This window comes from Channa argus, chromosome 24, assembly GCF_033026475.1.
Source record: "Channa argus isolate prfri chromosome 24, Channa argus male v1.0, whole genome shotgun sequence".
Taxonomy (NCBI): domain Eukaryota; kingdom Metazoa; phylum Chordata; class Actinopteri; order Anabantiformes; family Channidae; genus Channa; species Channa argus.
Window position 1 is genome coordinate 9,852,379 of NC_090220.1, and position 24,901 is coordinate 9,877,279.

General features: G+C 37.7%; 1 protein-coding gene across 25 annotated transcripts in view; it reads right to left on the reverse strand.

The window, feature by feature from the left end:
- Nucleotides 1-23,287, reverse strand: part of picalma (phosphatidylinositol binding clathrin assembly protein a) — a 42,818-nt gene extending 19,531 nt beyond the window's left edge. For 8 of the 25 annotated variants that reach the window (XM_067494067.1, XM_067494065.1, XM_067494064.1 and 5 more), the window contains exons 1-14: nucleotides 23,148-23,286; nucleotides 22,697-22,935; nucleotides 11,031-11,173; nucleotides 10,655-10,730; nucleotides 9,116-9,218; nucleotides 8,652-8,745; nucleotides 8,405-8,516; nucleotides 7,916-8,022; nucleotides 7,777-7,818; nucleotides 3,813-3,824; nucleotides 3,570-3,655; nucleotides 3,276-3,399; nucleotides 2,565-2,698; nucleotides 174-259 (exon numbers count right to left, since the gene is read on the reverse strand). In XM_067494067.1, coding sequence (XP_067350168.1) covers nucleotides 174-259; nucleotides 2,565-2,698; nucleotides 3,276-3,399; nucleotides 3,570-3,655; nucleotides 3,813-3,824; nucleotides 7,777-7,818; nucleotides 7,916-8,022; nucleotides 8,405-8,516; nucleotides 8,652-8,745; nucleotides 9,116-9,218; nucleotides 10,655-10,730; nucleotides 11,031-11,173; nucleotides 22,697-22,826 — 1,249 coding nt within the window. In that variant the 5' untranslated portion in view covers nucleotides 22,827-22,935; nucleotides 23,148-23,286. Of the gene's footprint in view, nucleotides 1-173; nucleotides 260-2,564; nucleotides 2,699-3,275; nucleotides 3,400-3,569; nucleotides 3,656-3,812; nucleotides 3,825-7,776; nucleotides 7,819-7,915; nucleotides 8,023-8,404; nucleotides 8,517-8,651; nucleotides 8,746-9,115; nucleotides 9,219-10,654; nucleotides 10,731-11,030; nucleotides 11,174-22,696; nucleotides 22,936-23,125 lie in introns of all 25 variants that reach the window. The other 17 variants (XM_067494058.1, XM_067494059.1, XM_067494057.1 and 14 more) reach the window with 9 other exon arrangements.
- Nucleotides 23,288-24,901: the final 1,614 nt, after the last annotated feature.

Sequence of the window (24,901 nt, forward strand, 5' to 3'; positions counted from 1 at the left end):
TGTGTGTTCAAGCAGTTAGGGGTTTTGCATCTCATCTTGGTGTGTCACAGCTCGGAGGAATCATGAAATGTAAGGAACCACATGTGTGCTAATGAGTATGTGAGATGTATATTTCTTTGTAAATGTACAAACTGTGTGCACTGAAGAGTTGCCTAGGAGAATGAAGCTCTCACCTCCCCATGTGTTAGTGATTGAGAGAGGCAGTGGCTGCTGAAAAGCTGGCTGCAGGTCCAGCAGATCATTGGCTGTCTTGGAGGTGCTGTAGGAAACAGGCAGAAAAAAAAGGGTAAAGAGAATAGTTCAGTAACTCACTGATAAAACAGCACAACCTCCAATTAGTTGCAAGGCTTGTATTAGAAGACAAAAGTAATGATTGCCATAGAATTAGTAACAGCCATGTATTTGCAGTTAAATTTTAAATGGTCCAGATCCCACCCCAATTGAAATACTATGGCTCTGCTTAGGCAATGCCCATAAACCTCAAAGAATTGAAGCAATGTTGTCAAGAAGAACAGGTAAATAGTCTGCACTCATATAGCCCTTTTCTACCTATTGGCACTTAAAGTGGTTTACACTACTTCTTATTCACCCATTCACACTCACAATCACAGACACACACACACACACACACACGCACAGATGCAGGAGCTGCTATGCAGCTGGCCAACACTCACCGGGAGCAACTAAGTTGGGGTTCAGTGTCTTGCTCAAGGACACTTTGACGTTTGAGGAGCTGAAGGATTCACCCAACAACGGCGAGATTGGTGAACAACCACTCTACCTTCCTGCGCCCCCGTTACACATTAGTGTACATAATCTTCACAACTGAATTAACGTTAATCTACCATTGTTTTAGACAAAAACAAATGAACAAACCAGCTGAATGGTATGTTGACTTTATGCTACTAAATAAAAAAACAAACAAACAAAAAAACATCAGGCTCGTGTTTGCACAAGAGGGTGTGGTCTAATATTAATTATAGAACCTCAAAAATCTAAATATAGTTACTGTTCCTTTCAATATATCTTACAATTTCTGTACTTCGAAAAGTTTCCTACTGTCTAGGACTGTTGCAACTGTTGCATTTATCTCTGCTAGTTTCTTTCAAAACAACAATGACTTAAAATATTGTGAAAAATATATGGTATATGTTGTTTTCCCCTTAGCTTTGTAGACTGCGATACTGATTAAGCATTCACATTTTTATTAATTAGTGTTTATACTGGTTTTTTCACACGTACATGTGCACTCAGATTCATAATTTGTTCACACATTTGCACACATCTTAAGTGGCAAAATGCCAAATCAACATTTCATGTTTATTAATGTAACTGTATATTTGGTCGTGTGATGTGGCAATGGCGGATGACCAGACTGAGGAGAGTGAAACTGATGCAGAGTGAAGCATTTACTTTGAGGATGGGAGCAACAGTGACCTAGAAGATTTAAGTTCAGAACTAGGGTATGACGTCACAACTGAACTGCTAGCCAATGATGAGAGACATGTTTTGGCAGAAAGAAGATTTTGGCGAGTTTGTCAGATTCCAAGATGAACAGAAAACCCAGAATTATCCCCCACACTTTATGATAGTTTAAGATTGACCTTTTCTTCAGATCCAATGCTATTACAGGTGAAAGAAAGTCTGCACTTAAATGGTCTGCTTATGTTGCGCTTTTCTACCTATTGGCACTCAAACCAATTTACACTGCTCCTTATTCACCCATTTACACTCACACTCACAATCTCACACACACAAACACACACACACACTCATACACTGGTGGGGGAGTTGCTATGCAGCTGGCCAACACTCACTAATTTGGGGTTCAGTGTCTTGCCCAAGGAAACTTCAACATGTCACCAGAGGAGCCGGGCATTGAACCAACAACTGTGAGATTGGTGGACAACCGCTCTACCTTCTTGCGCCACAGTCGCCAGCCACAGAAATGAAACCAGCCAGAGTTTAGCTTCTACAGACTGCTCAGCCCAAAAGCCATGACAATGGACTAATTTAGCAGGATTTATAAAACTAATGCCACAAAAAAGTGATATCTTTTAATTAGGATTGCAGTGTTAATTACATTATTTCATTGCCACTTTTCTCACAATGCCAAAAAAGTTTCTAATGGTTTATTTTATATATATTGGTTTATTGTTTAAAAATAAATAAATAAACTAGAGCAAATTCTAATTAAAGCCAACTCTTTAATAGCTAGCTCTTTAATAGAACTTTGCAAGTCTGTCAATATTTTCAGAAAACCCTCGGATTTTAGTATTATTATTAAAAAACCCCTTTAGGTTTTAGAAGGTGTTTTTAGAGGACGCTTATTATTATTAATTACATTTCAAGTTTTCTCTCTTTTACTTACGTAGACTGAGTGCGCATCATTAGTGTAATGATCATCCTATACTTACTGAACCACACCTTGCCCTCACTGTATGGGAAACAAGGAAACCTATAGAAAACTTTAAACTGCGTCAGACCCACAGCTGGTAAAGTTTTGATAATGCTGTGGTTTTCCCCTGCTTAAAAAAAAAGTGTGCAAGCCCTGTGGGTCTCACCTGTTGGTAGAGCTGGGGGTGGAGAAGGGGTCCATGGTGGGGGCTGAGTTGATGGTTCCACTCATGGTGGAGATGGGTGAGGAGTCTGTGGTTGCTGTAGCAGGATTTTTCTGGAGCTCTTTCAGACGTTGCTCCTTCAGTAATTAGAAGCCTTACATTAGCAGCATGCAGGCCCACATGTATCTACCTACTCCGTAAAATACTATTCAAACATTTTCAAGATATGTATATGCAGATATATGTCTGCATGCAATGATGCAGCTAAAATAGGGAAATGGATTAACTTCTTAATTCATGTATCAAACCGCTGACTTGGGTAGTGCTAGTACCGGCTTATTTGCTTATCAATTTCTAATCACAGAATATCAGAGGTACAATTGTTTTTTTTTTTGCTTTCTGGACACACTAAGGGTAATTTTGTTTCACACTTTACTGGAAAACATCCGTAAACCTTAGTGGAATGGGCAGACATGCAAAAAACAACTTGGAGTGAACACTAGGACACAAAGAAGGAGCAATGTTGCTGATAAGGATAAAACTCCCCAAAAAAGCATCCTGCATAAACTCTACCTTAAGCCAATTTCTCCCACCCTTCAAACCACAGCACAAAAATGTCATTTCCATGCTATGCAGTAGTCACCACTGGGCAGTACTACTCTGGCCTGCAGTGCACCAAGTTGAAAGGAATGTAGGTGAATGAGGAAACTTTACTTTTAATGCTTTCAAGCGAGCTTGCTCCTCCTCCAGGGCTGCCTGTTTTTCCCTCTCATCCACTTTGGTAAAAGATATGCCAGTATTGGCCAGGGAGGAGACTGCATTGGAGAGAGTGCTAGCCCTGAATAAAAGGACAGACAGAGAAACCATTGAGTCACCAAGAACTAGCCAGGAATACTGAAAAGCAACTGGACTTTAGTTCAGTTATTGCTTTAGCAGTACTGTCAAACTTCTCAGCTGTGACACATATGAATACTCATTCTGGGCACAACAGAGATGATGCACACCTACCTGCTGGCAGCAGTTGAGTCTTTGACCTTCTTCCCCTCTAAAGAGGCCAAGTGCTGTTCTAGGGCATCCAGCAGGCTGCTGGGGGCCTAGCATAAATGTAATTGACAGACATTTAGTTTGAAAAAAATGAGGAAAGTCTAATACAAAGTGTCATGATAAAAAACACTGAAGCATGCCAAGTTACTACCACAAACAGAGCTACGTTCAAATACAGAGACAGAAAGAAAAGGTTCAGATACTTACACAAACTGTAAACTGAAAAAAGGAGAGATAAAAGTGGAAAATACAGAAAATAAAGGTGGTAACAGTCAAGATGTTCAAAAAAGCTATTGATGTCTGGTTCACTTACTTCAGTTAGAGATTTCTACATAATGACTACTTCACTGACTACTTAACAAGTAACATTTCTGGTTAAGATAAACTATATGCTTTGATTCACACCTTTATTTGCTGTATGATGTGTTAAGTCAGAAGTGAGTATGAGTTAGAAGGCGTTAGTGCAACAGCGAACACATGCTTAGCCTGCCAGATCTGTAAGGAACAGGGTCTTAAAACAGATTGGGCCTGAAGATATAGGGGTTTAACATCCTGTACAAGGTCAATAATAGAAACATTTTGGAAGTTAATTTTAAGGAGGTCACTAAACCATGAAATGCACACATATTGACCAAAATTATATTCACTCAACACCAACATAACATTGTTCCCTAAGCTATTATATATAGAATTCTGGGGGCAACTGTGGCGCAGGAGGTAGAGCGGATGTCCATCAATCCCACAATTGTTGGTTCGATCCAGCTGCATAGCAGCTCCCCCATGGGTGTGTGTGTGTGTGTGTGAGTGTGAATGGGTAAACGAGAAGCAGTGTAAAGTGCTTTAGTACAGACAGGGCTATATGAGTGCAGGCCATTTACTTATTTTTCTTGACCACATTGCTTCAGTTCATTGAGGTTTATGAGCATTAGCTTATGCAGAGCCATAGTATATCAACAGTTTTTTTTTGATATATACATTCTGGTGTGCTTTAAATCATTGTCCTGTTGTATAACAAAATTTCGGAAAGATCACATCACATTTGACTTTAGAAACCTCTAATACAGGGAGGAGTTCCTGGTTGACTCAATGACTGCAAGGTGCCCAGTTTCTATGGGTGTAAAACAAGCCCAAATCATCACCTCTCCCTTGCAGTGCTTACCAGTTGGTGTACGATGATTCTTCTGAAATTCTGCTGAAATAATGTGTTTTTGCTAAACAAGGCATCTCTCCATATGTCATCGTTCCAGAAGTCTTGAGGTTTGTTAAGCAGTTTTTCTGGAATCTAGTCATGGTTTTATGTTCTTTTTAGACAGGAGAGGGTTTCTCCTGGAAACTATTCCAATCAAACCATTCCTGTTCAGTGTTCTAATTGTGCTGAGATGGAGCTCTTGGGTTTTTGTGTATTTCTCTGATTGATGCAGGGGGTGAATGCGCTGGGATGTCCACTCCTGGGAATAATGGCAACTGTACTAAATGGTAAATGGTCTGCACTTATATAGCGCTTTTTTACCTATTGGCACTCAAAGCGCTTTACACTGCTTCTTATTCACCCATTCGCACTCACAATCACACACACACTCATACACCGATGGGGGAGCTGCTATGCAGCTGGCCAACACTCACCGGGAGCAACTAAGTTGGGGTTCAAGGACACTTCGACATGTGACCGGGGGAGCCGGGGATTGAACCAACAACTGTGAGATTGGTGGACAACTGCTCTACCTTCCTGCGCCACAGTCGCCCCTAAATGCTTTTGACTTGTGAATATTTTTTCTCACTGTAGAAAGCTGAACTTCAAATTGTTTGTAAATGGTTTTTAAGCCTTTCCAGATTGATGTGTGGTAACATTTGCTTCTCTAAGAACATTGCTTATGCCTTTACCTTTTGGCATTGTGTTAACACACACCTAAATGCTCCAGACCAGCCACCGCCAAAACTTTTGCTTTTATAGAGGTTATAGATGTTATAGATGTTAAACTGTTATCGAATTGGAAAAAATGTATTGTCCTGCCCTGTTTTAGTTGGACTGTAGACAAATTCAGGACATAAAATAAACTATCTATATGGCCGAATACCAGTTTTGCTTTATTATAATTTGGTAAAAAGCATACACATACTTTTACCATTGGCAAAAACTACATAACCTCAATATAGGATGCTGGTCGCTATAAGACATGTAAATAAAAAGGGAATCCAATTATTTGAAAATCATTCTAAACCTAAGACTGGACATGCTGTGTTATGCTGAGGGGAACAAAATATATAGCATAGAAGAAAATTATTCAGAAGTACATGTGGCAAGGTTCATCACAAAAAAAGTGTATTAAACACACTGAAAATAACTATATATCAATGATATATCCACCATTGAAACACCATATGCTGCTAACCAGATATCTTTTTGGGAAGAGGTTTGCTTATTTCAGCAAAAAATGCCAAACCACATTTTTGTACATATTACCAAAGCATGGCTACATGTTAGAAGTCTAGGTGCTAAACTGGCCTGTCTGCAATCCAGAACTGTCACCCACTTAAAAAAAAAAAAAAAAAAAACATCTGGCAGGTTATGAACTGGGAAATATGAGAAAGTAGGCACTGAACTGCTGAGCAGTTGAAATCCCATATCACGCAGTAGGAACATTTTTGTTTGAAACAAATGGTGTTAGTTCCCACCCAAAGAAAAATGCAACATAGTGTCAAATATGCCCCTGTGCCAACTTTCTGTAAAATACTGGAGACTTTCTGAGATGTGTTGAAGACTATAAAGTAAAATTTTAGTAAAAAAAAAAAAAATTAAAAAATGTTAGTAAAGTTTTTTCTAAAGCATAAAAGACACAACAAAAAACTTCTAAGATTAAACATTGTATATGTTTGCACAATTTACAAAAATACGTTTTAAATGATTTGCAAATCGCTGTATTTTCTTTCTACGTATAGACTTTTCTGAAAATCAGGTTTGTCTGTTTTGTATGGCAAGTACCACAACACTGCATGCCTCATTTCAACAAATTATCTATTTGCCATTTGGGTTACACTATAAATGAATATTCTGGCCATATACAGTACTGTGCAAGTCTTAGGCAACCATTAACTTTTCTGTTTTAGCAAGGTTGCAGTGACAATCCATACTTATCTGTAGGTCTCTATTGGGATACAATCAGGAAATATGTACAAAATAATAACAGATTTTTCAGAACAAATCTACTTCTATATGCAAAGGTCAGTATTTACCGTCTGTACTTTCAGCATTCATGATCCTATCAATTCAGAAAATATCACCAAGACCACTGGCACAACTGCAGCCCCAAACCATGATAGACTATCCACCATGTTTTATTAAGGGCTGCCAGCCATCAAACTCTTATTTTCACACATTTCTGCAAAATGGGCCAAGGAACTTAATAGATCAATTCATCACTCTATAATACTGATTTACTGATACTGAGCTTTACCGACAGATTTTGCATATCTCAGCTCTTTTTCCACGTTCCCCTTCCAAGAAAGTGGCTTCTTGTCTACTATCCTTCCACATAGGCTGCCAGACGTGGAGCCAGGTACTTCCTGAACTTCCAATCTCTCAAAGAAGAAACTGAGAAACGTCTTATCAGTTGTATTGGTGTTCCAGTCCTATGTATGTTCCAAAAACGTTGCAAGACATGCAAGTGCAAGGGGAGCTTAGACTAAGTACTTTTTACTTCCAACATTTTGCGGACATTTTTAATACTACTCTAATACTGTTTTTCCAATATTTACTAGTTGCATTCTAATCAGGACACTGTGAAATAAATATATGTCAACAACAACAACAGATTTATTGTTGCTAAAACAATAAATCTAATGGTCGGTCTAAAACATTTGCACAGTAATGTATACATATTTTGTGGGGGGCCTGGTGGCTAAGCAAGGCCGAAAAACTCATGCCATAAACATGCAGAACACGTTCTGCTATGGCAACCCCTGAAGGGACAAGCCAAAAGTAGTTAATCTTTTGAATACATACATATTTTGTAACCAAAGTTATATTTAATACCAATTCCCCCAAATATGGCCAATCTCCACTTTTAGTTAAGAAAAATTAGCATAGTAGTAAGGGTGACAAGTTTAACTGTGCTACTAAAAGTACCTGTAAAAATGAAAATTAGAGCTTATTACGTTATGCATCAAGGCATACCTGTGACAGATCTGGGATGTCCCCTCGATCAATGCCCACTTGCTGTGTGAAGAGAACAAGGACCATCAGTAGAATGATGGGAGGGGAAATATATGTATATATTTCCAGCATATTAACAATGCCTGACTAATGGTCTTACCTCTGCTACTTTGAGGAACTCTGAGATTCTTGTCATTCTTGTAAGGAATTTCTTGTAGATGTCAAGTCCTTCTTTACACTGCACTTTCTTCATGTCAAAGTATTTTTCTGTTAAAATATGACAATATCCTTTGTTATTTTAGGAAAAAGCCCTTCCTGCATCTTAATTTTAGGCCTGGGTCAAAAAATATTTTATGAACTCTCCTGACAAATTACTTTTTTCTAATACGTGTGATTGAGATTGGCTATTACAAGCAGCCATCAGTTTCCCAGAATTAAATGTTTCTGTCAATTGTCTTACATGCACATGAATATCACTCTCAAAGCAATCCTGGGCTTTTAAAACAGAATGCAGTGTTACATAACTGCAAGAATATCTGCAGTAACTGCTTCAATCATTCACCCCTTTATATTGCACAGGACAGTGTAACATCCTACAATCCAAACAGACTATCTGCAAACCTATGGCAACAAAAAAGCTTGTTTTTACCCAGCAGGTTGATTATTCCCTCATTGTAGGCTGCAAACAGTCGAATTGCATCTTTGAACAGAAGCATGAAGGCTGCGTTGATAACACCATTTGTTAGTTCATTGGCATTGACCTAAAAGAGATGTAGATGAATTGAAAACAAGCCTGTCAGAAATGACCATTCTGTAAACCCACTTGGTTAACATAAAGAAAATTGTATTTAATGTATGAAGCAAAGGCTAAAATAGATTTAGGAGCCAGCGCTCACATTGAAATCGAGTAGGACATCCATCTGATTTTGGATAATAGGAATAGTCTTGAGGAGTTTCTCTGTATTTATGGTTCTCATCACTCCATCAGACCTGTGTAAGAAAAGACAAAGGTTCAACAAATGTAATACACTTCTGGTATTTGTGAGCGCACTGACACTGACCACAATTATTGAGGACTGTGTAGTGTTAATGGACATGAACCATATGTATTATGTATAACATATGTATTAATGATGACACCTGTCTTTGGAATAAAAGGCTTCGCATTGTTATTATTTTAGTATATTTACTTCAAAATTATGAACTTTAACAAACTCTCCCAATATCTTTGGCAGGAAGGAAAATTGCTGCAATTTTATTTTCAGTATCATACAGGTCTTTTTGTCTTCTTCTTAAGGTTTTTTTAAACAACACTAATCCTTACAGTGAAAGCTAAGACACACAATAAATAGCCCCTTACCCTCTTTTCACTTTAGTGAAATCAAAAGCAACTTGTCTGTAGGACACAGCCTTCTCATTCAGGTAGCGGCTATACCTCCTTATGAATGTGGACATATCATATCCTACATTACACACAAAAAAAAGGAGTAAAAGGGTCATAAGAACTGAAATGCTGAATATTTCAAAGCCAAATATACAAAGCCAGCGACTTTGTATATTTGTGTTATTAACAAATCTTATTAAAAGTCTAAAACCAACAATTTTTTCTACTCAATTTTTTCATACTTTGTGTATGTGTTTCATATATGCTGCACTTTATGTTGATAGGTTTAGTCTATAATGTGGCCCTATTAAAACAACAAAGAATGCATAAAAGCTCTTTGTTTAATTGAAATTTGACAATAGATGTATGACAATGGAGTAATATTTATATACCTTATTTTCGTATCCTGAATTCTAAGAAAACCTTTTTGCTTAATAAAAGAAAAGCATGGTAATATAGGCAATACCCTCCTTCCTGCCCCCAAAAAGCATAAAAAAGCATACAAAGATCAATGGCCACAGTGGAACTTGTTCCACACATTGATTTGGCATGCGTTTTTACGCCAGATGCCCTTCCTGCCAGAATTTTTCACCCAAAACCAAGGTAGCCCTTGATAGGGTTTTTTGCCAAGTAGGTTTACACTTACAAGGTCTTTGCAACTTGGTGCACACAGTTGGATTATATATAGATTTTAGATTAAAAAAAGAAAAGATCTACAGAAGAGCTAAATGGACAGTCACATACTTTCTGATAATTATAGATGATATAAAGCATAAAGGCATTGCCTATAATCATGGCAAAGTACTAATACAATAACAGTGCACAATGTGAGACTTTGATGAGGCCAACACCAGTCAGCAAAAATCTATTCTTATGATTTGAGGTTATGGTCCTAATGAATCACTATCTGTCAGTGTCTGTCTGGGGTAGGAGGGCTAGGCCACAACCTTCAGCATGCTTTAGGGTCTTGAAGTTGTGCAAGACCTGAAGTTGATTGCAGTCTATCAGCCTCTCAGCCAAGTTAATGATATGCTTCAGTCAGATCCTGTCCTTGGCAGTGGAGACAGGGTAAGAGGAAAGATGGAGCAGGTCAGAATGATTTCGCTGACGGCAATGTAAAAGTTCACCGTTACTGGCTTTGGCAGGTTGAACTTACATTGGCAGATTGAATTTATACTGCAAAACTGTAAGCAATGTGATGTAAGATTTTTTTTTTTTTTACAGTTGGGTACAAAACAGAGAACAATATTGTATCCCAACCGTCAACTGGCTTGCATCACTTCAGAGTTTCTACTGGTGGTGCAAACGCCAACAGAAGAAAGCCCTTGAATGCCTGTAGCTCTTGGGGGAGCTCCCCAGTCAGTAGTCCCTGAAGGTAAGTCCTTAGCACCTTAGTAAGTTAAAATCAGATTGAGTAGATGAATAGATGTAATCCATTGCTGGTTTTAGTTTTTTGATTAGATTTGTTGAAAATAACAAAAATTATATTGCTCTTCAATGTGTTCAGTAATATACCTTGTAGGCCACTCTTGTCCAAAAAATTGCTGAGGTTGAATAGTGTGTTTCGTGAAGCCAGATACTGAATAAATCTCTGCAAGAAAAACAAAATATGAGGAACTCTTTATCCTTGCATAACTTGTGGTTACCACAATTCGGGCTTTAGTACTAGTGGTTGCACAATGGTAAGCTTTACTTCGAAGCTTGTAACATTTAGTGCACTTATATAAAATGATTTCTAACCATTTCATACATAATGCAACTTATGGTATAATGTTACTGTACAAAGGTGAACCATTTACAAGATATATTCTTTGACAAAAAACGTCTAACTTCTTGATGATGTTTATATTTCATGTATCTATTTCAGCAAAGATGTAGAGCAGTTGCCGACCTCATTGCCATAGACCATCAGATGGTGTGTCGTGGTCAGGGACTTGAAGACAACCACCCAGCTGGTGTTGGCGGTCCTCTCAAACAGTGTGTCAGCCAGTTGAGGGATGCTCACATTCATCTCATTTGTGCACTGGATCAAATCTGAGGGACAAACAGAAAGTAGTAGGGTCTTGATGAGCCAGTGTGATATTGACAGCACCTCTTTGCTTTTCAGTTAAAACCAATATTGACCAAGTAGCTTTCTCCTTTTCTTTTCTGTTCCTTTTTATAATAGCCTATTGACAACAATAAATAAAATACTGGAGAGCAAAAAAATGCAGGTAAACCATAACTGAGGTAAACAGTGACAGAGACTTTCAGGACAAACAAACAGCGAAGGTGAAGAATGCACTGAGAGATAATTTTTTAGAAGTGACTGTTCCGTACCTCAATTTCAAAACATATTCAATATTTATATCCATTATGCTTACACTTGTGTAGATGTGATTTAAATTCAGAAAGTGGTTTTACAACATATTCACAATGTTACTGAGAACTACGCCATTACTATCCATTACCTTTCTTTACTAGTCTCACACCTCTGATTTGTGAGCTGAAAGGGCACACGCTGTCAGCGTAACTGCCACAGCCAAATGATACAAATAGCTGGCCTAGAGAGAAAGCAAATGTTTCCTGGTTCCTCTTTCCATCGATGCCAGAGGAATGATCACTGATGCCACCCTCATCAGAACACTCATATCTTCACACTACACACAGACCCCCCACTCTTAGTGCTCTATGTCCATTCTTGAATGTGGATCTTGCACTTGACCTTGATAGTAATCTAAGTAATCTAAAGTTTTCACTTTACTGTAAAGTGCAAAGTGTTTACGCTGTAAGAAATCTAAGTGGAAAAAAAACTTTCTCACAGAAAGAATGGCCTTTTCTACAATAAAGTTTACCCACTACATTGTAGATTTAATACACTTATCTATAATTAACAGTTCACATTTGTAGGCCTTGGTAAACCAGCCAAGTTGCAGTTTACATGCATGTCTGTCATGAATCGTACTCCAAAATGGGACAGACATGAGGTCACAGTGACACTGACCACCACCACTCAGATAGCTACAGAAAATTACAATCCGATTTTTACTGTCCAAGGAGGGGACACATTATTAATGTATTATTTTTATACTAATTATTCGAAAGAAAGTTGCAAAAGAACTGATACAGCTTGTTCTCTTATAAAAAAAAAATGGAAAACATGGCAAACTACCTGAAAACTATAGACTTGTTTAAATGCCAACAGACAATGTAACACCGAGTTAACTTTTCAATCATTACTGCTTTTTGTACATGTGTTTTATTGGCTGTGGTTTTACTGTAGGTTCAACAAAAATTGGCAAAGAGTATCAAAAACTGATTAAAGGATGACAGTGGTAACTTAAGCAATATACTGTACACATAACTTTTAAAACTTTCCCACTGCCAAACACTAGACAGCCACATCAAGGAAAGCCGTTTCTTGTTTAGGTTAATATAGAACTGCAGGAGGCTGCTCACTGAGGCCTGTTTACATGGGTGGTCTATAAATCCTCCTCAGTGTTTACTGAAAGCCACACAAAAGGCTTTATGCTTTTTTTTTTTTTAGGCCAGCCATGTGACAACAAAAGGTTTTCCAGATACAACTGACACGGCTGTCTGGAGCAAAAACTCTCCAGCCACTTTCTCCACTGGTGATCATAAAAGCCTGCAGCTTGCGCTCATCATGGAGAAGTGATTGTACTCTGAAGCATGTCATAGATTTGAGGAGCAAACTTCAAGGGACCTCTTACCAACAGACAGAAAAGGTCAAACTGTTACATCTACAATCATCATCTACAATCACATTCCCTTACTTTCTCATCTCGGAAGATACCTGTCAGTGCATCATGCATACTGACCCAATTACCATTGGTAATTAGGGATGGGTTCCAAAATCCAAAAACAGTGGGTAGCATAGGACTGGATCTCAACACAGACTACTAATTGTGGTTCTATGCCAAAGCGGAATAGATGTAAATACTTGGGCTTTGAGTAGGAATAGGTAGAAATGTGCTATATAAGTGCAGACCATTTACCATTTAAATCAAAGCTGAATCCATCATAACAATGACGAGATGCCCTTATCCTTAAATTTGTATCAATGTGCTAAGCTTGTAGCATCATACTCCAAAAGACTTGAGGCTGTAATTGGTGCTAAAGGTGCTTCAACAAAGTATTAAGCAAAAGTGGTGAATACTTAGGGTTGTGATTTTTTTCATTTCATTTTTTCACATCACAAACTTGTTTCATGTTGTCACACACGATATATATATATATATATATATATATATATATATATATATATATATATATATATTTTTTTTTTTGTAGAATTTTGAAGAAAATAATGAATTTGATCCATTTTAGAATAAGGCTGTAACATAACAAAATGTGGAAAAAGTTAAGCACTGGGAATACTTTCTGGATGCACTTTACCTGTGTGAATGTTGTTATATGACTTGTGATCTGTTCTGCTGAAAACGTGTAAGAGTAAATTCCCCAAAAGAAAGAAGAGCCCTACTTTGAATCAGTTAGTTTGGTTAGAGACCTGTAACTTGTCTTTTTCCTTTGTCTCTGGTGCTAAGGGGAATTAACTGGGTTGAGTCATCTTTTGAAATTCTAGGAACATGTGAAAGAAATGTTATGTAAAATTTATTGGAAACACCCTCACTTCCCTAAATTAACCTAATACACAAAATGTATTTTTTTACCCCACTGTCTTTCATGTGTTGGCGACAACATTAAAAAGCATGCAACTATAATTTCAATAAATTATCTGTAACAATAAGCTTTTAGAACCCTGGGCAATGTGTGGGCTGGAATGGCCTGCATACATTTTTGCTGAGCAGCACACTGCTGAACAACTTGACCACACATTTTTGTTGTGGACGGGCCATTTAAAACTTCAAATTTCATTTCTGCCAACTGGTATAAAGGATTTTATACTACCATGTTGAGTAAGAGGATACTTAATTATAATGTAATGACAGAACAGTCATAATGTTATGTCCAAATTAGTCTTCAGACTTTGAAATTATAAAAGCTATGTAGTAATGTGCACATAAATGGCAGTTGCTATGTGATGGTGAATAAGCATGAGTTAATTGTTCACTAATACCATATTTAAGTACAATGGAGATTCATTAACTTGCTGGGTTTACTGTAGACAGAGTGATCAGCATCAGCATGGGGACATTTAGCTATGTTTAAGACAGAAAGAAAAATCTAATAAAGACATAGATATAAAAAAAATAATTGTAATTAACATGCCAAGCTAGAATAAAACTAACTACATTAAAAGAGGGAAATAAAGGGGTAATAAACAATTGTAGCACATTGACTAACATTATGTTGCTAACATCTCATTGATCAGGAGATTCATCTTCTCTTGCTGTCCTTGATGTTACTTTCATTGTTCCCCTAAGAATTGTTTTAACATATGTTTTATTTTAAAACCTCTTAAGGTGGAGAGGTGATGCCAAAGCCTTCTGTGACACAGAATCATTGAACACCACTAACAGCATTGCAGAGCCATTTTTGAGTGTGGCTCGCCTTTGTGATCAGGAAAGGGCAAAAATGTTTGATTGATTTATAGGGTTTGAAGCATTTTAATTAGTTTACATTTCTAAATAATAACTATCTAAAAAACTGTGCAGACTTTAAAATGTGTAGAGAGTAAAGCAAAGTTGTACTGGCAGGGAGAGGGAAAGCAGGTCAGAGATGACTAAGTCCAAGCCTCAAGCTAGAGCTCGCTTAATTTTGCATAGTAGTTTCTAAAAGTTATTACTTATTTGAATTACGATTTTAAGAGTAGAGGCTGTTGTTTGCTTTACTGTTTTGCAAAGTCTTTTGAAATAAATGTTTCATTTGTTGTATTGGGCTGTATACAGTAACTAAAAGTGACTTTACTTGAGATGGGCTTAAATGATTTTTGGGTGGCAATGTCAGCGAAGAACATGTTTTATAAAGTAAAACAAAGCCGGTGGTTGTAAGATAGGATCCACTGGATCTTGGAAGGTTTGTGTCAATGTAGTAATTCCAAAATGGGTAGCATGATTTTGTTTTTTGTTTTTTTGTCCTTTTGGCTTATTCTATGAGTTCAGGGTTGCAACAGCAGATCATTGTCCGCATGTTGATTTGGCACAGTTTTTACGTCGGATGCCCTTCCTGACGCACGTCATAATCACATGACTCAGCTGTGTGACGTGAATCATCATCAATAAATAAATAAATGAATGAATGAAAGGGAAACAGGCAGCCTTTTTTCCCCTGAACTTTAATATATTTAAAATGGTCTTTTAAATAGCCTGACTGAAAAGGCAACACAATAAAGAGAAATTGTCTTTACGATTTCAGTGTTGTAGCTAAAGTGTCATAAACCATCATAAACCTTGTGGAGTCTTAACATAACACAATCAGAGCATGTCTGGGGTGATTCCACATTCCAGTGGAATCCTGTAATCAGCAACTAAATTGCCAGGAAATGAGTAAAAAAATATCTGAGCCAATCTTACATTTTATCAGCTCAGATCCACTCTAATCTATAAATGGGCTGGGTTATGTAATTACTTCCTGTTGGCTGTTTATGCATGGAAATCTGAGGTGCACTTTCACAACTTGAGGATCGCTTCCTGTTTCAGGAAATGTCAGTACCCTTATGATGCAGTTATTCTGAATCTTATGAGGGCTAAAGCACGCATGGAGTGCATGTAACTATGCCCATGTTAGCACAAGACTGAAATACTTTCAGAGGTTCCATTATGAGAGTTAGCAGCATACCATCTAAAGGTGTATACAAGGAGATCAAAAGCTCCAGTTTTTGTTTTCTTTAGAAGAATTTTTAGTCACAAAAAAGTATAATAATGATAACAACAACAACAACAACAATAAATAATAGTAATAAACTACACAGGATTGCCAAAGCGGTGACTTCCAAGAACCAGGCAACTTCACCTTTACTACAAAAACAGGTGTCATGTTAGGTTGCCTGACTTGGGCTATTAAATCTTATAGTAAATAAAGGGGGATTTTCCTCTCCACTATTGCCTAGGGCTTGCTCCAGGGGGAATTCTCTCTATACATCTTTATTGCCTTGACTTTGTTCTGTGAAGTGCCTTGAGATGACTTTGTTGTCAATTGGTGCTATATAAATAAAGTTGAATTGAATTGAAATCTCTCAGACCTTTCAGAGTCTTAGTGGCCTCCATTCAGCTCAGCTGGTGGACAGGGTGTCGGTATTCCTTTTAAGGGCTGTCACTTGATGCCACTACACTCACATGCTCCTTGTGCAGCACTGACTTCAGCATGTGGAGGGGCCTCTGGGAGGGTGACTTGTATATTAAGTGTGTCGGTCAATAAGGTTGAAATGAACCATGTACAGATCAACACGTGCAATGACAAGAAAAGGTTTGGAAACACCTACACACCTTTGTATTTCTGTCACCTTTTGCTAGTTTTATTCAATGTAAAAGACAAAAGCATATTTGAGCACAGAATAATGGTCAAAATGAATTTGTATGTTAAACTTTACTTTCAGCACTTACTGCGTGACAAATCCAAAGCATTTTGCCGATCAGTTTTTCCAGAAATTTTTGTGCAAATCAAACTCACCAGTCTATACTTGTCATGAGAAAGAAAGGTTATTCTCTATGAGATACAAAAGGTGTCCACTATGCCACCACGTCTCGAGAAACATGCTAGAACTGGAGGACACAGTGCAAGGCCAAAATGCACATCTGCCCAGGAGAAACACACACCTCACTGCTCCTGAATTAGGTGCATTGTTTAATAAAACAAGAGAGAAACAGTGTACACAGACACTGTGGGAGACTCAGGTCAGCTAGTCTCATGAGTTCCCCACCACCCAAAAAAAAAACTCTAAGGCTGGCAAATCGTTAGAAAAGTTTGCAGTGGGCCAAGATACACAAAGTTAGACTTTGAAGGACTGGAACAAGGTCTTGTGGACTGATTCATCTCAGAAACATATTCTTAATGATGGCTTGGCATCATAGTCACCAGATCTAAATCTCACTGAGCTGGTGTGGGGGAAGATGGACTGTAGAGTTCCGCAAAGCAGACCTTTAGGAAGTTCTGCAGGAGGCCTGGAAGGAAATCCCACCTGATTATCTGCAAAAACTGATCAGTAGAATGCTACAGAGTTGTCAGGTAGTCATTGCTGCAAAGGGCAGTTTTTTTCAGGAAAGTACAATTTAATATGCATTTATTTGTCCATTATTCTTTGCTCAGGCCAGGGAGGTCTGAGGAGATTACGCTTTTTATTGTAAAGCTCTGCTCTCTAAAACACATGGTGAAATAATTTTTCACACGTTGTAAAATTCTCAGATTTGTCATGACTTTTTACAGTAGTCTGAAGTTAGAAAGTCAATTGCAGATGGATAATTTCATTCACCCAGTGGAATTACGGTGATTTGGAGCATTTGGGGGAATATTTGTTAAGAATTTCTTCACCATGCATTGTGGAATCAACAAACACCTCGCAGAGTGGCTGATGTTTTTAATGCTTTCTGGATAACAGAGGATTAAGACACAGATGAAGATGAAGATAATCCAGGCTGCAGACTGACATAGACTAAATGAGTGTAAAAGGAATTCATTGTTAGTTTTAGTGCCTGCATAGGGACACTTGAAAATACCATTAATTTTAAAAATGACCAGTGTTTTTTTTTCCCTAACTGCACCAACAAGGGGAAATAAAATTTGTGTAGAAATATAACCAACTCAAGTTCTTAATAATAGCAATTGCTTAAATGAAAGCTCCATTCTCTTTAATTGATATCCTGACAAGTTTGCAGTACCTGAATTATTATGATATTGGGTAGCAACACAAATAAGTCTGCTACTTCAAATCGCTAATTTTGTTGTGCTGCAAATCATAATCTTTTTAAAAATTATTTCTTCAGCTGGATGTCACTTCACATAGCATGAACGCAGGCATTCTAACACCACAAACAAATATGGAGAAACCTGAAGTTGACAGAGAAACGTGAAGTTGACACAGTGTAATTCTGAACGGGAGGACTTTGGGAACCTACATATAGCATTAAGTGCTACACAAAAATATTAAATCAAAAGGTTCTAATTGATACTATTCATTCATTGCAGGTACAGAAAATGTGCTTGTTAAAAGTGTTATAACCTGCATACCTTTATCAATGTATGAGATTTGGGTTATATTAAACAGCCACAGTTTCAGCATAAAACAGTGTTTTACTAAAAATGATTAAAGTACCAAATTTTCAAAATGCATAATTGAAAGGCCTTTAAAATGTTTTGCTTGAAACATTCCACTGTGTCATTCTCAGCACATTTTGCACATTTAACCTTGTTTATGTGTTTACGTCCTAAATTACTGCAAATCAGTAAACCTAGACTCAGACAGTAGTTTAACACAACAACAATTCTCAGTCACAGACAGCCATGTAAGCTTGTCTCACATGATATACACTTCCAGTGGGGAAAGGATAAATGCAACTGAGAACCATACCAACACCACAATCTTCCCATCAAACTCAAAACAGGTGAGACATGAATGAGATCTTTCAAAGCACCATAGTTCCATTTCATTAGGATTTGCATGTAGGCCTTGGGTGTGGGTGAGACTGTCAGTGGAAAATAAGGACCTCACTCAATGACCTCATAAACCAGAAACTGTAGCAAACAATGACCAAATAGATCCACCAAAGGTGGAAGAGGAAAATATATTATTACCACATTCTCATCCCAAAATGATTTGAATCACACAGTGACGGCAAAAACATTTAACTCTTGTAACTTTAACCTGTGTTTAGGTAGCTAAAAACACACTTGTTACCGCACCCTAACGCAAGACAAATATACACAAATAAACCCCATGCATATGAGTAAGTGCACTGTTCACCAAAAGTCAGCATGTTAAAATAGGAAATTATGCAAATGTTGTGTACACCTGTAATAAAAAAACCAAACACCAGCCTTTGACCGTTGAGAATGTTAACGGCGCATGTTAACTCTAAGGCTATTTCTCTCAAGTCACTGGTCTGTTGCATGAGTAATAAAGTAACACTAGTATGTCATGCCAGGCATTGCCATACTATATTCTGGATCTCTATGATCAGTGTAACTTCACTGAATTGTGACGTGGAAATAACTATTAATTCTCTGAATACGGCAGACAAACCAACTAACCACAATGTTGGGTGAACATGAACAACAAGTGACTTTAATATTAATTAATAATGGGTAGGGCCCATTCATACTATATGCTCACAAGTCGTTTGGGAATTGTTCTTGAGTCAAAGTAACTAACTAAGTGACAAAGGTCCACAGTCCATGCTGACTTTATATATTCCTTGTGTCTTTACAGACCTTTGAACAGTTTAAATGTGGTGTGTAAAAAGGTTTACGTAATATCAATTGACAAGAATAGAAAATGTTGCCAACTAACTGTCTTTAACATCAACCCTCAACAAAGGCCATTCCATACCTTCAATGGGGGGCTACAAAGGGCACATTTCCCAAAATTTGTAGTTATATACACTCATGTATGAACACACTTCATGCTAATTGTCCTACTTACTTTAAAGAAATATTCCAGTCAATAAGCTACAGCTGGCAGAAGAGGTTAATTACATCACCCTTTACTTTTCCCTGCCTGGTAACACCACATTGTCATTATTATTTTGTTAGTTTATCTAGCATGACAGTGTTAAAAAATGTGAGCTACAGCCAAAAACAAGCTCAGCAGAATCCTTGTAGAAAGCCAAATCTCCTCAACTTTCCAGGCCATAGCAGCACATGGATAGCAGCTAGACACATCAGAGTTATATGTGGCTTGTGAGGTAAAAAGCAAACACAAGTCCACCCTTAAGTAATTCTTTAAATGCAGTAACCTGAGTCTGATTCTTAGTAAAGTGTGGGGCTCTACCTCAAGGGGATGCTTCAGTTCAGTAGCTCCACATATCACCAGAGGTCAGAGGGACATGACCTTGTCTGAAGGGTGAAGGAAATGAAGGAAAACCTCACATTCTTCAACATCAAATATGATCTATTAGCGTAAACCAGGGGGCAAATAGAAGTTGATTCCACCAACATACAAGAGCTGTGCTAAGGGCACATACAGCAATATCCATATTACTGCTAATCAAATAGTCATTTGCATAGTAGGTGTATACTGTTTAAAGTAATCAAAGTAATGCCAAGTTCTGGTGCCTGATGTACCTTATTTTGCTGGCAAGGCTGATAGATGTAGTCCAGGATCAAACATAGTTGGCTCTTAAGAAAATCAACTTAGAGGGAAAACAAATTAAAAATATGATTCAACTGTTCACTAATACCTGCAAGACCAAAGTGCCAATACGTGAAAATAGCAACTGTCATCATGGAACCAGTCATTAATATTATCAGGGCTGTTATACATCAAGCCAATGGTCTGCAGTCGGCCAGTGTTGGGCTGTTGGGGAGCATCCGTCAGCCTAGTAAAATTAGAAAGTGAAATGGTAGGCTAACACTACTTTGTTTACAGTTTGTATATACGTGGTCCCAAGTCTTTCGCTTTTCCTCTCACACAAGCGCAGAACGAGAAGCACTACATCGTTGTCCACATTGTGGGCCTATGAAAACTGTATAAACTAAAAGAAAAATTAACAAAACAGTAACTGGCAAAAAAAAAAGTGTATTTCAAAGTCAAGAGAGCAAAGAGCAGATGACAAACAAAAATGAATCCAAAACATACCTAAGCATCAATTTATGGTCTCAGAACCAGTTATACAGCTATGTGGTCCAATAACGCAGGAAATCAAAAGATTATAGTCATCCTTAATATTCAAAATAGAAGGCAGAGACTTCAAAAGTGTGCAGTGCAAGAGGAGATTTCCGACACCACTGGATATGCACTACAGACAGAAACCCCCTCAAACCCATTTTGCCATATAATGCTGTTGCTCATTTTGGTAGGTGCCTTCCATCTTCAAAACAATACTTCATATTATATCCTCAAATAAACAGCATTTTCTTCTTGCAATCATTAAAAAGGCCTTCTATATAAAATTCTTGTTGCATGATCTCGCCACTCCACTGGGTGACTTGTTTCTTCATTCCGAAAACAAAGATCCTCGTAAATATTGTCTAAATTATTTGTAATTCCTCCCTAAATGTTTTGCATGAAAATGGTTTGCAGCCATTATTATTATTATTATCATTATTATTTTGGTATCATATGCTGATTTTTTATAATATACCGATGTAACAGTTTAGCTGCCTAAAGAGACATAAAACTGGTTAGTGGATGCTCTTCCACTGTCACACCTCACTGGCTTGTGTCAATTATTTGCTGGGATATAATACTATTAAATACACTGTAAATGTTATTCCATCTGCAAATATAAACAGGGAAAATACTACACACAATCCAATTCATTTGGATGGCTCTAACAGCACCATGGAATCATGTGAAAACACAGAGACTCCAACGTGACCCAAACATGCTGTTGATCGGCCTAAACATTAATGAAGAGGCTGTGTCTGCTATCTGAAATCAATCTTCTCAATTGGCACTAAAAGAGAATGACTGCTATTTTCAGATGTATATTTCAATTTATTACTAACAGCAAAGCTAAACTTAGGTCAGCATCAAACACGAGAAACATTAATGTAGTCTGTCTTGCTGAATATTAAATTTGCTTGTGTTGTATGTTTAAGTCCAAATCCCCACAACCACTTCCTAAAAACAACAAGCTGCTCAACAGGCACAAGAATTCTACTGAATTAACCTAGCAGACACTTGTAGTCCAAACAAAAACGCACATCACATATATGTTGCAACAACATGCCTAAAACTATTTAAAATAATTTAACACTTCAAAGCCTTCAATAATTGAGCAAAAGCTACATTATGCCTCAGCCAGCTACCATTTCAAATTAAATAGTAGAATATTGGTAGTTGCTTATAAAAAAATATATTTATAGGCTGCAAAAAAATTACACTCTTTAATTTAGCTAACGTAAGCAAATTTACTCATGCCTGCCCTTATTTATTTGTATAGACGCTAACGATAACCAAGTACAGCTTCCTATTGGAATTAAAGCATGTAGCGTAAAATAACGGTAATGGCCAAGTCTATACAACCTGCCATGCGAATGTAATGTTAGTTAATCGATTAAAAAAAATGTAACATTATGTCTTAACATAACTTTCCACAAATGGAGCGTTTTGGGATGTTATTAAAAAGATGTTCTATTATTATTATTATTATTATTATTATTATTGTTATTCATTCAGTAAACTGGGATCCGGGGGATAGCCCTGAGCCACAGCTGCCCATCCGTTATCAAATTTGTCAATTTACTGTCTAAGATAAAATAGATAATTTCAATGTAACTTTACCGAATCACCAGAGAAACTCGTATTTTATTTTAGAAGAAGGGTAAGTTACCACAGTATGACTAAGTTAAATGTACATTAGTTACATTAGTTCCTATTAGCGTTACATAAACGTAGCTAAGCAGGCCTCATAGCCGCAGATATAGCATTCAGATTCCGATGTTACTTTACTTATCAACAGATATACAGCTATAACGATTATCAATATAAGTAATACTTACAATCCAAATGTTTCTTCTTTGGCCCCATTATTTCATGAGTGGTCGCCTTGCACACAGTTTTGGAAATTGCCGACCCGGTAACACTGTGCTGTGCAGCGGTTATCCTGTCTGTTATGCTCTGTCCAGACATCTTGTATCGCTCAAGTAAGTGGTCACCTTTACAGAAACCTTTCCAAATCTAGAGGAATAGACGTGTTATTATGAAAGGTGTCGGTGTTCAAAGGTTCTGTGCCACCTGACTGACGACAAGAATGAGAGACAGAGGAAGACAAGAGTGAGAGACAGCGTTACGTTTCGCTTATTGGCTGGCTAACTAGCTGGCTAATGTTACTGAACTAGTTAGTTAACTGTGAATAATTGGTTTTACCCAATAACACTGAATGAACCTGCTGTAAAACTATACATAATTCATTAGTGAAACATACACACCCAGTCTTAATCGATCGCTCACCTCTACAGACTCTTCTCCCCTTTCAGTACAAATCTTTCGCACCTTGGCTGGACGCACGAATACAAATAGAGACTACGTCCGGATAATATTTTCACAATAAAAGCTACATTGACAACATCAAACAAACAAACAAACAAACAAAAACACAACCTAAAGAAGCGCAAGGATACAAAGGATCCGCGTCTTTTTCAATCCAAAGAGAAAAAATAAGTTATCAGATACAGTATAACTTGAGCTTCCATACTGTACATTCTAGAAAATACATTTCAGCCTGAGACTGAGCAAGTTTGTTTTTACTAATCTAAGTGCTTAAGGAACTATTGTCATTGCAACCAGATGTATCCCACTGGTACTGCAGTTAATGTAGTGTATATCGTACGAACTGTAAACCAGGAACGCCAACAAATGGGGATCAAGTTGTATATTCCACTTTGTACCGCACTGAAACTCTGGCAACTATGCAAATACGGTATTATGTTGGAGTCAAAACGTATGATTTCCGGCGTCATTGCGGTTAACTTGGTGCTGTTCTCGAGCTCGCTTTCTTTATTTCCCACGCTGAAATAACGCCAGTTTTTCACAGCGCCTCCCCTTGCTGGGTTTTAAAGCATCGTTTAAATGGACTTAAGTTCTGTAGGAAAATGGCGGGTCTATTTCCTGGGCAGCAGTGGCATCTCACAGGGACATTTACTTCCCGATGCTTATGAGACATACATAATACACACTTGTCATGTGAAACTGTGCTAGAAACCTTATGTTTAACTGCTGTTCAAGTAGCCTAAATACTGGCTTCAGTGACATTGTGTTGTTTTCTTTTTTTACTGTTATGATTTAATGATGCCTAATCGTGATAACAATTTAAAAAGTTGTCGTAGCCAACAGCGTGGGTCCACTGCAATAAGAACCTGCTAGAGTGCAATCATTGAATGACTTTTTACATAGATTCTGTTCCTCTTCCCTATTCCTAGAACGACTTCTCAGTAACAGTCCAGAAAACTTCCTTATTGTCCTCACCACTAGTTAACACTTTATTGACTCCTCCGTGGTCAAGATAATGATCTTTCCGACAGCTCTTGAACACAGTCTCCTGTCACCGTCGCTATGTATTGGTAGGACTTTAAGGACATCTAGTGGTGGAGTCTTGTAATGACGTGTCTGCTTTAACGGTCTAGTCCCTTTAAGACATGATCAACTTTCGGTTATCAATCACCCTACGATAGCTATCCCAGCAGTCATAGGGTTAGAGGTAGGGCCCACCCCCGACAGACAACCATTTACTCTTACAGGCAATTTACTTTCACTTATTAACCTAAAGTGCATGTCTTTGGACTGGGGGAGGAAACCAGAGTACCTGGGGGAAACCCACACAAGCAAGGGGAGAACATGCAAACTCCACACAAAAAGGCCACAGCCAGCCAGGATTCGAACCAGTGACCTTATAGCTGTGTAGCAGGACTAACCTCTCCACCACTGTGCTGCCCCTTGACTGACACAGTTTAATTTCAGCTGGATACTGATGGTCGAGATTTTGTAACAAATGAGATGAGATATTCAGCCACATATGGAGAACGTTGACGATAAAAGCTCTTTAAATTTAAAAGAAGTAAATGAGGATGATATCTTACCATACTAGTGACAAAGTTTCCAGAAGTTTACATTCATTAACTGGGTTGCAGGATAAATGCTAATTGAATTTAATATTAAATGTTAACCAGATTAAAAGTACATTTCAACACAGAGCTGCATATTTAGCT